Here is a 13,945-nt window from a genome sequence, read left to right on the forward strand (position 1 = left end):
AGAATCGAATAAAGTACAAAAACGGGAAAAATTTCTTTTCTTTTACTTAAACTAAGGTGTTGTTTTTATAATCCTTTAAGTGAAAAGTAAAACTTGACGTCAAACAAAAAACAATAAAGTTTGTGTACTACAAAGTTTAGTCCTCTCTTAGAGTAAAAACAAACCTTGTAAATAACTGTGTACGGTATTACTATTCCACCGTACTTGTGGACTTTAGGCGGAACTTTAAGTTGAAAAAGCTAAAAAAACAAACAATTGAATACAATATATTTGAAGCAACTTAATTTATAAATGGTTGTTCATAATGATGGTAATTAAGTACATACAACTTAAAATCCCTTTTAAATCATGTGGTAAAACTAGTCGGAACAACTTAATCTTTTGAGTAATCAACTTCAAAACTTGTGTTTATGCTACCAATTATTAAGTAAGTGGTAATTAAAAACACTTACTGATTGTAGAGGAAAAGCCTTCTCCCCTAACTCAAATAACTTTGTTGGTTTAAGACAATTTCATTAGAAGTTGTCCTAACTCAATAAACATCGATGCAAACTGTTGCGTTGATTTTCTTTGTTGAGCCAAGGCATTTGTTTTTAGAGTGTACATCATGGTCACATGGCATCACCACAGCTAAGCTAAAGGCGGCTAATGTTCGGAATGACGACTTTTTGTAGTCTTACTTAATCACTTGTTAGCAACCGCTGTTTTGATGACACAAAGAAGCTTTAGAAAATCACCAGTGGGGTATTTACATACACACTTTATGTCTTAAATCTCTTAAGCTGTTGTTACCACAAACCTTATTTATGGCATCTAACGACAAACACTTCCCTAAAATCAAGTGAAAAGGGCTTGAAAATGTGTGATAAGATGGTAGGAAGTTTGTGGAAAGTCAATCTACACATTTCTTCGACTGACATGACAAGTTATCATATACCAAACATTTTCAAACAACAACTCACATGAACCTGAGGTCAAACCGAGTAATGGACTGGGAATGATTTGATCATTAGACTGATGAAAATAAGAAATTAATTAACAATCTAACAGCCTGTGTTTTGTCATATAGTATGCTATAATGATCTGTTAACTGTTAATCCACTGTCTGTAGACAACAGAGCCAAGTCAGATTTAGGAGAGTCTTTACCTTTAATCTCGATCACGCTGCTTTTTACTTTTAGAAAGGTCCCTTTTTTTGCAGCTGTGGTGACCTCTTTTCACTGTCATTAAAGCTCATTTTGTTACAACAATGCCAAGAAAGGTTACATATCTGGATGAGATGAGGGACTGATCAGGGGCGTTTAAAGGCAGAGAGAAGGTGTTTGGATTATTATGAATAAACACTCTTGAGTGAAAAGCACATTAAATCATCTCCCGCATGTCCAGATGCATCAGAGAACGTGAGACAGGAGAAGAATTGTGTCCTCTGGCTTATGTAATGTATATTATAGAATATCCATTTCAATAATGCTGATGAAATAAAATCATGCGCCCAATCTCCATTCCAGGCAAAATCACTGCAAAAACAGATCTGACTGTCAGGGGCAATTCATGGGGATATTTTTTGGCACTGATTGAATGAACAATTAAATATACATAAAGAGATATGAACCACTATCTGAATGCAACAAAATGATCTGGATGAAGGAATTTGAAAATAATTTGAGAGGGACCTCACCCCCCCAAAAAACTACCACTGTCTCCTTCTAACAGCCGCCAGCATCCCTATCTGACCTGCATCCAGAGCCTTACACGCATCACAAAGGACAAAAACATGCCCTGTCTTAAAGCCGCAGGCCACAGATCTTAAAAAAAGATTCATAAAACGTTAATTAGTGGGCATGGTGCGGGATGGGGGGAGGAGACAAAGCTTCAAAATTGTTAAAAATGAAAGTGAGGTGCAAAAAATAGCACGAGGGGAAGCCGGAGGCCGGTGCATGCAGAGATTTTGGCATCGGTCGTTGCCAGATTAAAAACGTGCCGGGACGCGACTTAAACATGCCGCAGCTGTCCTGGAAGAAACACGTAACTGAGCAAACAAAAACAATATGCAGCAGCTGATCACAGAACCTGTGAGGGGGTGCTAATCCGATAAATCCGATGCTTCCTCCTTGAGTTCAAAGACACTCCTGATCTTTAGAAATAGCCAAAACTTCACAGACTGGTTTCTGAAAACAAGTGCACTCAATGTAAACTTCTGTGTGGTTTCCTTCCTGCAGTACACCAGAGAGCTGAGAGTAAATCTATGCAGAGTAAATATGTGCTGAGTTCAGAGGGTCATAACGTCGTCAGGAATTTAATGAAATTGAATTTATTCGAAAGTCAACACAGCTCTTTGATGTTTCTCAGTGATATTCAAATTATTGTATGAGTGCGTGATTATATATTTTTGAGGGTCCATTTTTGGAGAGTGAGGACATTTTTTCCGGATGTCGTAACTTCTTCAAAGGACTGGTTTAAACTTGGGTTGCGGTCGGATAATCCAAAAATCAGCTCCTAAATTCTAACCCTATCTCCTATTCCTTGACCTTTGAGTGAAACGTCACAGGGTTAAGGGATAGAATTCAAAAGGACTTAGGATAAGAGACCGCGGTACTTTAGAGAATCCGACTGCACTTTCACTATCCGACGTGTTTATGATGCGCCAGCGGACGTCATAAATGTGCTTCTGCTGCTGTGGTGAAACTATGGAAACTACAGTGTTCTATACAGCGGACTACAACATGGATGTTTAATAAGAACGAGGGAATACTGTAAACTCATCTAGAGACTCTGCACCATGCTCTGATGATGTTGTTTTATGCTTTATGAACGTGGACAGCAGAGAAACATATTCTTCATGACCAAAGTTGGAATTTAAATAAAAAAGGAAAGTGAAACTTATGCTCGTCACCCTCTCCCTCCGGTCCACATTAATACAAATGATCCCAATACGTATGATTGTATGAACTAGGAAAAGATCAGAAGATCAATACAGATGTATTTATTATAAACGTTAGTCCTTAATATCTATCACTGTGTATATCACCATTCAAACATCTTTTAAAAGTTGAACAAACCCCACACAGCTCAGTGAAATGTTGACTTTATTTGATCACTTCAGTCAAAACTAACGTTCATATTTCTCTTTTTGATTATAATACTGATTCAAGTTCAAAACAAAGCACTTTGGCAACTTATCACATACGTTTTAAAAAACGTAATAAGCACCGTAACGTTCATGATATAATTTCTCGGTCATAATTGGTTGTTTCCGTGAACGGCCGACTGTTGTGTGATGGCAAATGCTGCGGCTGCAAGGCATTGTGGGGCAGCATTTTCTCCTCTCCTTTCGTCAAGGGAGGTCCAGTGGTTCCTAAGCTAAAGGAGGTTATAAAGGAAATTTGAAACCTCCTTTCCTATCAGCTAGAGAATTCGAACGGCACTTATCATGGCTGCCACTGAGGGACTTCCGGGTCATCAACCCAAAAACACCAGATTATACCTGTTAATTACACAACATTGATTGTTTAAATTGTGTACAATGCTTTTGTATTTTTCCCCTTCGATTAGGAGAAACAAATTTTTTTTCGGAGTTTAGGATGGCATAAAACACTACACTACCCAGAATCGACGTTCAGGGAGTGAGAGTGTGTTGCTCCTGTAGTGTATTCAGGTTTTAGTGCATGTAAATGGTCTGCAGAGGGTAAATTCCGTGTGTTCCCTCCAGACGGAGTTTCTCTTGCTCACTGCAAAGTTTATTAGGATCGATATACGTAACTTATATCAATCCAAACTTATGCTGAGCATGTTTGTGATAACCCTGTGTTGGGATGTATACATTTTTTGATTAATGTCACTATTTTTGACATTACTGATGATTTACTGTGTTTTACTCTTTAATTTAGGACAGGTGAACAGGTGGTCACTATTAGCGGAGGGACACATATTTTAAACAGTATGATACACAGCTGGAATTTTATAAAAAGTAAAACGTTTTATTATTTAAACGGATATAAACGGATCACTGTTAATGTGGAAATGCATGATGATCGCTCCCAACACTCTGTCACACAGCTGCTGCTAACAACCATCTGTAGCTTCAACTCTTATGGCTTAATTGCTAATTGAGGAAATTACTTAACAATGAATTGGAACATTTGAGTGAGAAATGATTCATCTTAGGGTAAAACATTTTCTGGCGAGGGATTTAGCTGTAAAGAAAATTTGAGTGGTGTGTGTGTGAGACACTCACGTGTTGTCTGCTGGCTGGTCATGGGGTCGCTGGCCTCTTCTCCGTACAAGGCGTAAACCGTCACAGTGTACTCTGTGTCAGGGGTCAGCTCTTCTAGCTCCACCTCGTTCACCGAATCCTCAACCTTCACCTACACACACACACACACACACACACACACACACACACACACACACACACACACACACACACACACACACACACACACACACACACACACACACACACACACACACACACGAAGGATTATGTGCCTTTAGCAGAAAGAGGGTGCATCATTTCCAGCAGACATTCTTATGTCATCTTTTCTTGTCTCAGATTTATCTGTCTGATAATCCATCATATTATCTACCGCATATCTGCTCTTCTATCATCCCTCCAATATCCCACAGTCCTGTCCAGACACGCTGAGAACACTGTGATAACAGGATTATTTCTGAATGTGGATGTTCTTTCACCTACTACTATTTTTAGAAGGTAGGACCAGGACTCTGATGCAAAGCGGAACTACTACTGTATCAAGTACATCAATAATTAGTCACAACATATTTATTATTATTATTTTTTCAAATTATCGTTTTAATTCTGCTAATATTAAATAGTGTTCTCCTCAGTAGAAAAGGCTAACACTGTGGCGAAAGTAGCACTTTAAACACTGCCAGAGCCCCTTCCTGTTTCTCTTCTTCTGCTGTTCCTTTCAGTGTTTATTTTCTGCTTCTCTTCTTCTGCTGTTCCCATTAGTGTTTACTTCCTGTCTGTCTTCTGTTGATTTCTCTTTTGTCCAGCTCTGTCTTTTAACCTCTTTTCTTCTCTTTGTATTTACTTTACTGTCCAGCGATCATGAATCAAAGGTGTTGTGCTCTCCACAAATATAAAAATGAATATTCAAAGAGTATTCACTTGAGTTTTCTGATGGATGAAAACGGGGGGTTACGTATTGTAACCCTAGTTATATAAGCACAGGCGGTGCCCTCTACTGGACTCTATGGGTACTACTCTCTACCATGCTATGCGAGCATTCACCTACTGAGTTGCATAAACGTAGCTGGCGAATCGGGGCGAGCTACCGACTACCATCCTACACCCTCTTCAGCAAGCGGCATAGGACAGACAGGACCCCCAGGTAGAGGGCTCCGCCTGTGTTTATATAACTAGGGTTACAATACGTAACCCCCCGTTATATATCGCACAGGCTACGCCCTCTACTGGACTCTATGGGTACAGTGGGTGGAGCCCCGATGTATAAACGCCCTGTCGTCCAACAACATCAACCCATCACACTGCCCCTGACCGGCCTTTGGTCAACAGCCACCGCACGCCAACTTCCTCTCACCCAGTTGTGACCGTGGAGAAGTCGGGGCCAGAGCTTGGATAGAGCACACTCATACACACTTACCTCGTGTAGAGTGTGCATGGACGATAGTGGGGAAGGCCCTCCCCGCCTGTCTATGTATGGGGCTTACTGCGCACCATGTTTCCCGGGTCCCTAAGGAGCATGGGAAAACATAAGTGCATTATGTCCAGGGGGGGGTCAGATACCAACTGACCCACAGCCCCCCCCCCACCCTCACTAGTCCTGTGTTGCCCCAGCAAGCACAGACGATGAAAAGGATCCAGACATGTCCAAAGATAAAACCTTATGAAGGGGCCTGGCGTAGACCAAGACGCCGCCGTGCATATGCCCTCCACACTCACGCCGTTGAACAAAGCTGTTGATACAGCCATACCACGTGTAGAGTGTGCACGGACCCCAGTGGGGAAGGCTCTCCCCGCCTGTCCATAGGCATGTGAAATGCACTCGCAGAGCCATCCTGTCAGGTGTTTCTTGGACAGAGCTTTACCGGCCACACCATCCCAAAAGCATACAAACAGCTGTTCAGTGCGCCTGATGGCAGCCGTGCGCCCTACATAACATGCCAGCGCACACACCGGACAGAGGACTGTCATACAGGTCCTACCGCTTCTACATTTTCGAACGTATTGACAACATAGACCAGTCCCTATGTCACCATTATGGAGCGGTTTAAGTCTTCGATGCTACCCTGAAGTCTCCGACAACCTTCCGTGTGTCTTCGTTAGTCATCTTGTTCGTTTGCTAGAAGTCTCAATGTTTTTAGAAGCTTTAATACTGTAAAATTTTTTTTTGAACGCAAAACTCCCTAACTCGGTGTTTACACTGGCTGGTGAAAACATGATCTCAGACCCCATAAATGTAGTCGCGCTTCTTAAATACTATCAGTACTTATTGCACCTTGTAAAACGTCACCTTGGTCACTTCTTGTCCCCTATTGTTTCAGTCATCCTTAAGGTAGGAGACCCCTTCTCCTTGCCTACATGTTAAAGTACAAATTTGTAGTTTTACCACAAGTTAAAAGGTAGACTTAGTGTCTCGATACTAAAGTTAGGTCTTGATGACGCGTTAGCACTAAATATTTTGTATATGTGACTGACAACACGGAAAAACGAAACTTGACATTGTTGACTTCTGTAGTGTCCTCACTTTGAATAAACGGGAGTTTTCATAAGTCGAAAGGTTTGGCATGTTCTTCCGACGTCGCGGAGAGTACACGAAAGACAGTAGGAATTTCTGCCGCTGTCGTAGTTTGTGAGGGTACGAGAACAACACGGGACGTAACACTCCGGCGAGACGGTAAGGCTCGCTGTTTCCCACTTTGACGACGTCTCCGATCGACGTCGGACGTCTACTAGATACAACGATTTGCGTGTCCGCCGAGCGGCTGAAGTCCCAGGTCCTACTTCCCCCATACGATAGTACGTCCGTCCACTCTACCCTTTCTCTTCGATTAGGCGGTGACTCCCTCGCACTCGGCACTCTACGGCTCCAGTGCGGTGTCCCACTAAGCCTTTAAGAGCAGTAAAGCGGTCCCTCTCTCCGTCGCCTTTCAACGCGACAGGTTTTCGATTCCGACCGGGTCGCCGTTGACACATACCGGGTCAAATTGAGACTGCGAACACGAACACAGACATCACCGGCAGGTGAACTAGGTAGAGAGGGACAGTCGTCTAAGTTGACTCCGGGTCGAGCGCCAACTTCCTTCGGTGACAAAAGCCGGTAAAACACAATTTGCCATGCACAGTAACCACCTCCATTTCACTATAGCGCCCAGCCATTTTCTAAACTCTCTGTCGACCGTACGCATACTGAGTATGAAGGACGCGAGAGCGCACAATGCGAGCGGGCTAAAAAGCGTTTGTTTTAGATACGTTGAGTCCCCTAAAAAAAAAAAAAACAGGCCTACCGCTTCCATACCCTTACTTACAACACCCGGAGCAAAGGGAAGGAGACGTAATGACAAGCACGAATTTGAGTCCAGACCATGTCCCACTCCAGCGGTACCCCAGTCAGGCAATTACGGTTAACCCACCACACCTACAATAGGACCCCATTGGCCGGACCGACCGTGTACACACCCAACTCCCAGGTGGTGGATGGTAGCTTCCGTCGTAGAAGTGGGATGAACACTAAAATTCCGTCTCTCTTTACGGCTCACCGAGGGACGTAACAAACACCAAACAACGACACTGTGCCCAACACTCGGCACTGGACGGTCTCTCTCCCGATCTATGCCACCACAACCGGGAGCTGCCTGAGCCCGTGTAATTGGAAGATCCGTTGGTACACCCGAGCCACTCCGTCCGTCCTGTCTCCAGTTGAGCGGCGGGACGGTACCGGTTCCATCACCGGCGCCGTTCTATCGACCGAGATTGCGTACGGAAAGGTTTATTGGGCGTCCATGTTTCCGCCGGCAATGGGTCGCAGACCCCGGCGGTTGGAGATTAGGTCCCTTTATGGTCCGGGAACCGAGGACTCTCCCTCCGTTCCGACTAAGCCCTCCTGACAGACTGGTTCAATAAGTCCTGATAGGTCCGTCCGGTCTCGTCTAGGTGGTGTCTGACAATGTCCTGCCTTCAACAACCTAAGGTTCGGCCACCCACACTTCTTTTCCCAGATATCGGAGACAAGGACTATGTAAACCCGAGAAAGGACAGGATAAATTACTAATGACCACCTGTCCCCGACGAGAAGGTGTTATATCACATACGTCCTCGGGTAAACCAGGACTACCTGCCGTCAAAGTCGGAAAGTCAATCGGCGAATCTGCGCCAAAAACGGAAGGAAACCGGAGGAGGGGGTGTTACCCTAGACGGCAACCAACGCAGCCCGAGACTAGTGTAATGGTAAAACTCCGAGAAGGAGGGACCTTCGTGTACAGTATACAAATTTTGTCGAAACGAAAACGAAACGGGCCTTGAAGTCGGTTCTCTCACAGCTCGACCCTGGCGAGAAAGGCAAAACGTGGTCAACGGAAAACTAGGGCCCCACCCTGGCATCGCCCCGCTGGTGAGTCTTGCTTGGGGGACAAGGAAAACAGGGTTCTTTGGATTCTCAACAAAAGTCAAGCTCACCGAAATGTCACTTTGACGAAAAGAAGGTGGGTATAACCCTGTCCCTCGGTTTTTATTATTAATTTATTAAAGTTAAAAATATCGCGGAAAGTTCTCTGGGGTTCTGCGGAAAAAGTTTACCCTTTGTTTTTGTTGTTTATTATTATCAATGGTGTCTATGTGCCATTTTTTATATTTGTCCACCCGACCCATGACGTAAAATCCGACTCCGGTTTCCGGGCTCATAACGTGGNGATCTGCGAATGCGCAATACGGGTCGGGGATTGACCAACCGGCTCCCACTGCTCTGCTGTCTGTTAACGTTGTTAAGGGTGGTGGGGGCGGGGAGGGAGCGGATCGACAGTTTGAGCAGCTGTCAACTCAACATTGTAAATAACCAACCAAAAACGATCGCCGGTTCATCTTGTTTTTGGCGTGAGAATAGTTTGGGCAGCGTGAGAGCGTGAGATTGAGAGTGAAAGCGTATGTCACACGCCAGATGCGTGAGAGTTGGCAACCCTGTGTTAGTTGGCCAATTTGCCTGATCACTTAACAGCTTTTTAGCCAATGATTGATTATGTATCGGTACAAACCAAATTATTCACCACTAGTTAGCAAAGAGAAATGCAGGGGAGGCCAATTATCAGTTGCCGTGACTTAAGTTAGCGGTTAGCAACAAACGTTTAGCAACAAGCGTTTAGCAAGCTATAGCTGTAGATACGCTGCATGGATCGAGGTTTTGTTGCTTTATAACAGTCAGCGGATACAGTGATTTGCAAACAGCAAGCTTGACAATTTAGCAGCAAGATCCCTGCTGAAAAAAAAGCATTGAGCAGTGTGGATGTTTTGCTGGTCTGTGCTGTTTTTTTTCAGCAGGGATTAGACGGGGAACCTCCATGACTTAGCTGACGATATTCACTCAAGACATTATTTTGCTAACGTAAGCTAGCTAGAAGTGTGTCTGCGTTAGCAAGCAAGCTAAGGTCAGACTACAGCAGAGCAGCGCAAAATCAAGGTCATACTTTATATTTCGATTGTGGATTCTCTGATTTGAAGGTTGCAGATGGTTCATAGTGGCTATGGTCAGAATAAAATGTAAGAAGAATACAGATATGTTTTAAAAGAAAATTAAAATAAGATTCTAATTTATTCTCTAGCATTATTTTTTGCTTAACAGGAAACATTTGGAAATCATTCTGGATATGTTTTATATATGTACACATTCATTTTTATTCATTAGATTGTCTATGCTGTAATTGTATTACGTTGTATATTCTGTACACAACAAAATGTCACATGTGTCCATCTGGGAAATGGATTCCTCCACTGTTGCATAACAGGTTGTCCTATGCTGCCCATATATTTTAACTCTGAGACAATTTTGTATGGGCAGGCATATGTCGAAAGAAATGTTCGATCACCAACAAGATGTCATTTAGTCTCGTCTTTTTTGAAGGATGCTCGTGAGATAACAGAGTGCGATTATGAGAGAAAAAGAAAGGATGCTAAGTGCTAACTGCTGTAAACTTAATTGTCACAGGTGTTAATCAAACCATGATTTCATTTTACATGGTGAAGGTACAATACACTCATATCAACATTCTATTTAGCATCTTAATGATTGCCTGTCAACCATTCAGCAGTGTCCACACACAAAGTACATTCCATCTTTGCGTCAGTGTTGGTTTCCAATACAAATCTTTTCTTCACTCTCTGCCTCTTTGTTGTGGCTCATTAGTGTGAAAACCTGCCATTCTATCTCTTTATCACTCTTTCTCTCTCATGAAACTCTTTTGAGGATCTGCCACTATTTTCATCATCATTCTCCTCCTCTCCCTCCTTCTCTCTTCCTATCGACTCCCTTCTGAAGGCCTGCCATAAAAACAGTCTCTGTATCCCTCCCTCTTTCGTCCGGGGGATTTTCAATTGGAAGGCCTGCCATCGTCTTCCTCAATAATCTACATTCTTCCTTTGAAGGCTGATTGCAAGAGTTTGATTTGCAGTTGAATCAGGCTCCTTATAGCCACCTTTTAAGTTCACCCCAGTACAACGTTTTGTGTACTACGCTGTAACAAGACAAATGGTTCTGAGATGCATTGCAACCGAAAGCCCCAGGAAGTGCGACGGACAATGAAGCACATTTCTTTAGTGGCCCAACGGTGGTACTACAACTTCCGTGTCAGTCCGTGACTTCATTGAGACCAAAAATACTTTTTCTCATTGATTACTTGGAAAAAAGATGAATGTAAATTGCTTTTAACTAAAGGAACCCACCCAGTACCAAAACTGTTATAGCACTTTTATAAATCACTTGGGTCTAAGAGTTGTAACATGTGCTAAAAGTAGAATCAAGAGTATCCTCTCCATTCATTTGACTGAGTCGAGATTGGCCGTGAAGCTGCGTATTGGAGACAGGGCTTAAGCTAAACTCAAATGTCCACGCTTCCAACTCTGTATTCAGTTCTACAGTATGTATACTTCCATGACTACAACTGATTGCATTTGTATTTAGGGGTTGTGGTTAAAAGACACATATGACACTTAGAAAGTCCATCAATTATTTAACACAACTCAATAAGAATATTGCCAGCAATTCTCAGATAAAGATAACAAGACTGACTAATCAATTATCCTCATCTAATCTGAAAACACTTTGCAAAAGAGGATGAAGATTAGATAAAACATATCTTAAAAATCACCTCATGTCAAAAACACTTTAAATCCACATTTCCTAAGGCAGGGGTTTTCAAAGTGTGGGAAGGTGAGCCTCCCCTCAGAGAACATAAGAACAGCCACACCCTCCTTCCCAATTATTATTGCTATTATTATTGTTGTTGTTGCTATAATGCAGGGGTATTCAATTGCATTTCAAAGAGGTCCGGTAAGAGAAAATGTCATTAAATGCTCTGTTTTCGCTGAAATGACTCCGACTGTTTCTCTCTTCTTGCCTCGTCTCTGAGTGTGTTTTAATCTACCATGCTGACTCACTGACTGCACCGATTTGATTGGCTGAATAGCGTCACCTCCTTAAAACATGAAACAATAACCTTTTTAAACTTTTTTATATTTATGTTTTAAACATTTTTGTTAAACATTTTAACATTTCAACATCGTGGATAAATCCTCCCGGCAACACACTGAACGTCACTTTGCCTCCTTATTACACTCACCCCTACTTTAGTGGGAACAATGAGTCTGCGTCTGATGCGCACAAGCGGATGATGCTGGGATGCAATGTAGACAGGAATAAACCCAGATCCTCCTCTGGCTGCAGCCTTGACCGGTACTTGCTTTTGATCAAAGTCAATGCGGAAAAGCCGCACTAAATTGGAAGAGCACGCTAATGAACTGTCAATGGGGGGGTTCTCGTGAACTGTCAACGGGGGGGTTCTCGTGAACTGTCAACGGGGGTGGGAGACGCGCTGCGCGGAAACTGACCTCTGTTGCCTGTCAGCGCAACTTAAATTATGCCGTTTAAAAACATAAAAAATAAAGGGCGGTGCCGGCCGTCAGCGAACCGAGCCGGCCGTCAACGGCCCGCTGACGACCGGCCGTTCTGTGATTCTCTAGAACACACAGATGGCCAGTCCGCCCCTGGGTGGAGGTGAAGGGAATGAGCACTTTTACAGCCTTTTTGGCGAGGTGGGGGAACTCGGTCTCCACAGACAACCAAAAGTGTGCAAGTGACACTTTACTCGTCTTTTACTCGTTATTTCTTTCTCACGCTGCGCCTCCCCTGAAGCCTCACACTTTGAAAACTGCTGTCCTAAGGGAATAAGTGTAGATGCAATTGTCTCCCATTAAGTTATTAAGCTAATTCTCATGAAATAGGGCAAAGTTGTCTCTGTTTCCCTGTCTTACCATCTCCTCTGCCCGGTCTCCCTTGGTACTGATGTAGCTCAGCCGATAATGTCGAACATTCCTCGAGTCCACAGGCTGCCAGGCCACCCGCATACTGTACGTGGTTTCCTCATCGATCCTCATGTTCCGCACGCCGTAACGAGGAGCTGGAGGATCAGAGAGAGAGAGAGAAAATATCACTGCAGGGCAACATCGGCTCACCGAAGCACAAACCTGACAACTGATCAAATTAAAATGTCATCATTTTGGCATTTCATTTACTCAGGTTTCATGTAAGCGTCTTTTTCGATATCAAAACTCTTCCCTGGCAAAGTCTGTGTGGGAAGAAATCTGACAGCCTTCATGAGGGATGATACAGTATGTGTAAAGACATGGGATTATGATTTAGACAAATTAAGACAAATCAAAATGGAATTCAGATCTGATTTGAATCCTTATTTTTCCATTGTGTAAGTTAAAGTTATAAAAGCTTTGTTGGAAGATATTTCTACATTATTAGGTAAGTTCTACTTTATTATATCTCTGCTTTTTCAGGCACTTTACTTCAACTTTTTTTAAAAATGAAATGAAAACAGAGTCAAACATTGTAGTCCAAAATTTTAATGTAGTCCTAAAATATCAAACAGCTGTAAGGAAATATTTACTTGCTGTGATGGTGGTCGTCGTTGCAATGGTGGTCAATATTTCAACTGAAAAGGAAAATAAATACATATTTAATTAATTTGCGTGATTAAAAATGTAACAGGAGTTTACTTTAAAGGATCTTCTGATGTTTTTACAGACATAAGACCAGAAAAGATATGATGGAAACAAAGTCTACTGAGATTGTGGCTTTAGAAATATAAATATCTGAGCACTTTTTACAAACATGAGGAGTGACATTTATATTTACCGGTGGACTCTACGAGGACCACCTCGTCACTCTCTACCTCGTTCTTATAGATCGCAGCGAGCAGGACTTCGTAGTCTGTGAGGGGGGTGAGTCCTTTTATCAGGTATGTGTTCATTTTTCCGTCGATCAGAACCTGAAACAGAGAAATGTTTTGTGTTATATGAGCAGATGATTGGCTAATAAAGACTAAAACAGTGGGAGTACTCCCAACTGAATATGTTTTCAAATTATTCTAAACCTCAGAGTTAACTAGGAGAAACTAACCTTTGAATCCATCACAGCAAGGAGCAGCTCATTTAAGTTATTGTATTATTGTGCGGCAAAACAATTGGTATATATTTAAAGTTACTGCATAAAGTAAAACAACAGCAGATAATGAGAGGCTAACACATGAAGAGACACATAGCACATTAGTGCGACAGGAATTACTTTCATCTTGTGGCTGTGAGGGAGTGCGGTCGTCTTTCAACCAGAAGGTTGTGGGTTCGATCCCAGCCCATGCAGTCAACATGTCGATGTATCCTTGGGCAAGATACTTAACCCTGAGTTGC

At 42.7% G+C, this 13,945-nt stretch overlaps 1 protein-coding gene across 1 annotated transcript in view; it reads right to left on the bottom strand.

Moving 5' to 3' along the window:
• Positions 1-13,670, bottom strand: part of LOC104951178 (collagen alpha-1(XIV) chain-like) — a 64,174-nt gene extending 50,504 nt beyond the window's left edge. The window contains exons 1-4 of the mRNA XM_010777818.1: positions 13,659-13,670; positions 13,395-13,527; positions 13,147-13,191; positions 12,503-12,648 (exon numbers count right to left, since the gene is read on the bottom strand). Of these exons, the coding sequence (XP_010776120.1) occupies positions 12,503-12,648; positions 13,147-13,191; positions 13,395-13,527; positions 13,659-13,670 (336 nt within the window). The remainder of the gene's footprint in view (positions 1-12,502; positions 12,649-13,146; positions 13,192-13,394; positions 13,528-13,658) is intronic.
• Between the last annotated feature and the right edge of the window lie 275 nt (positions 13,671-13,945).

The sequence above is a fragment of the Notothenia coriiceps genome, unplaced genomic scaffold (genome assembly GCF_000735185.1).
Source record: "Notothenia coriiceps isolate Sejong01 unplaced genomic scaffold, NC01 NC01_scaffold00000339, whole genome shotgun sequence".
NCBI classification, from domain to species: Eukaryota; Metazoa; Chordata; class Actinopteri; order Perciformes; family Nototheniidae; genus Notothenia; species Notothenia coriiceps.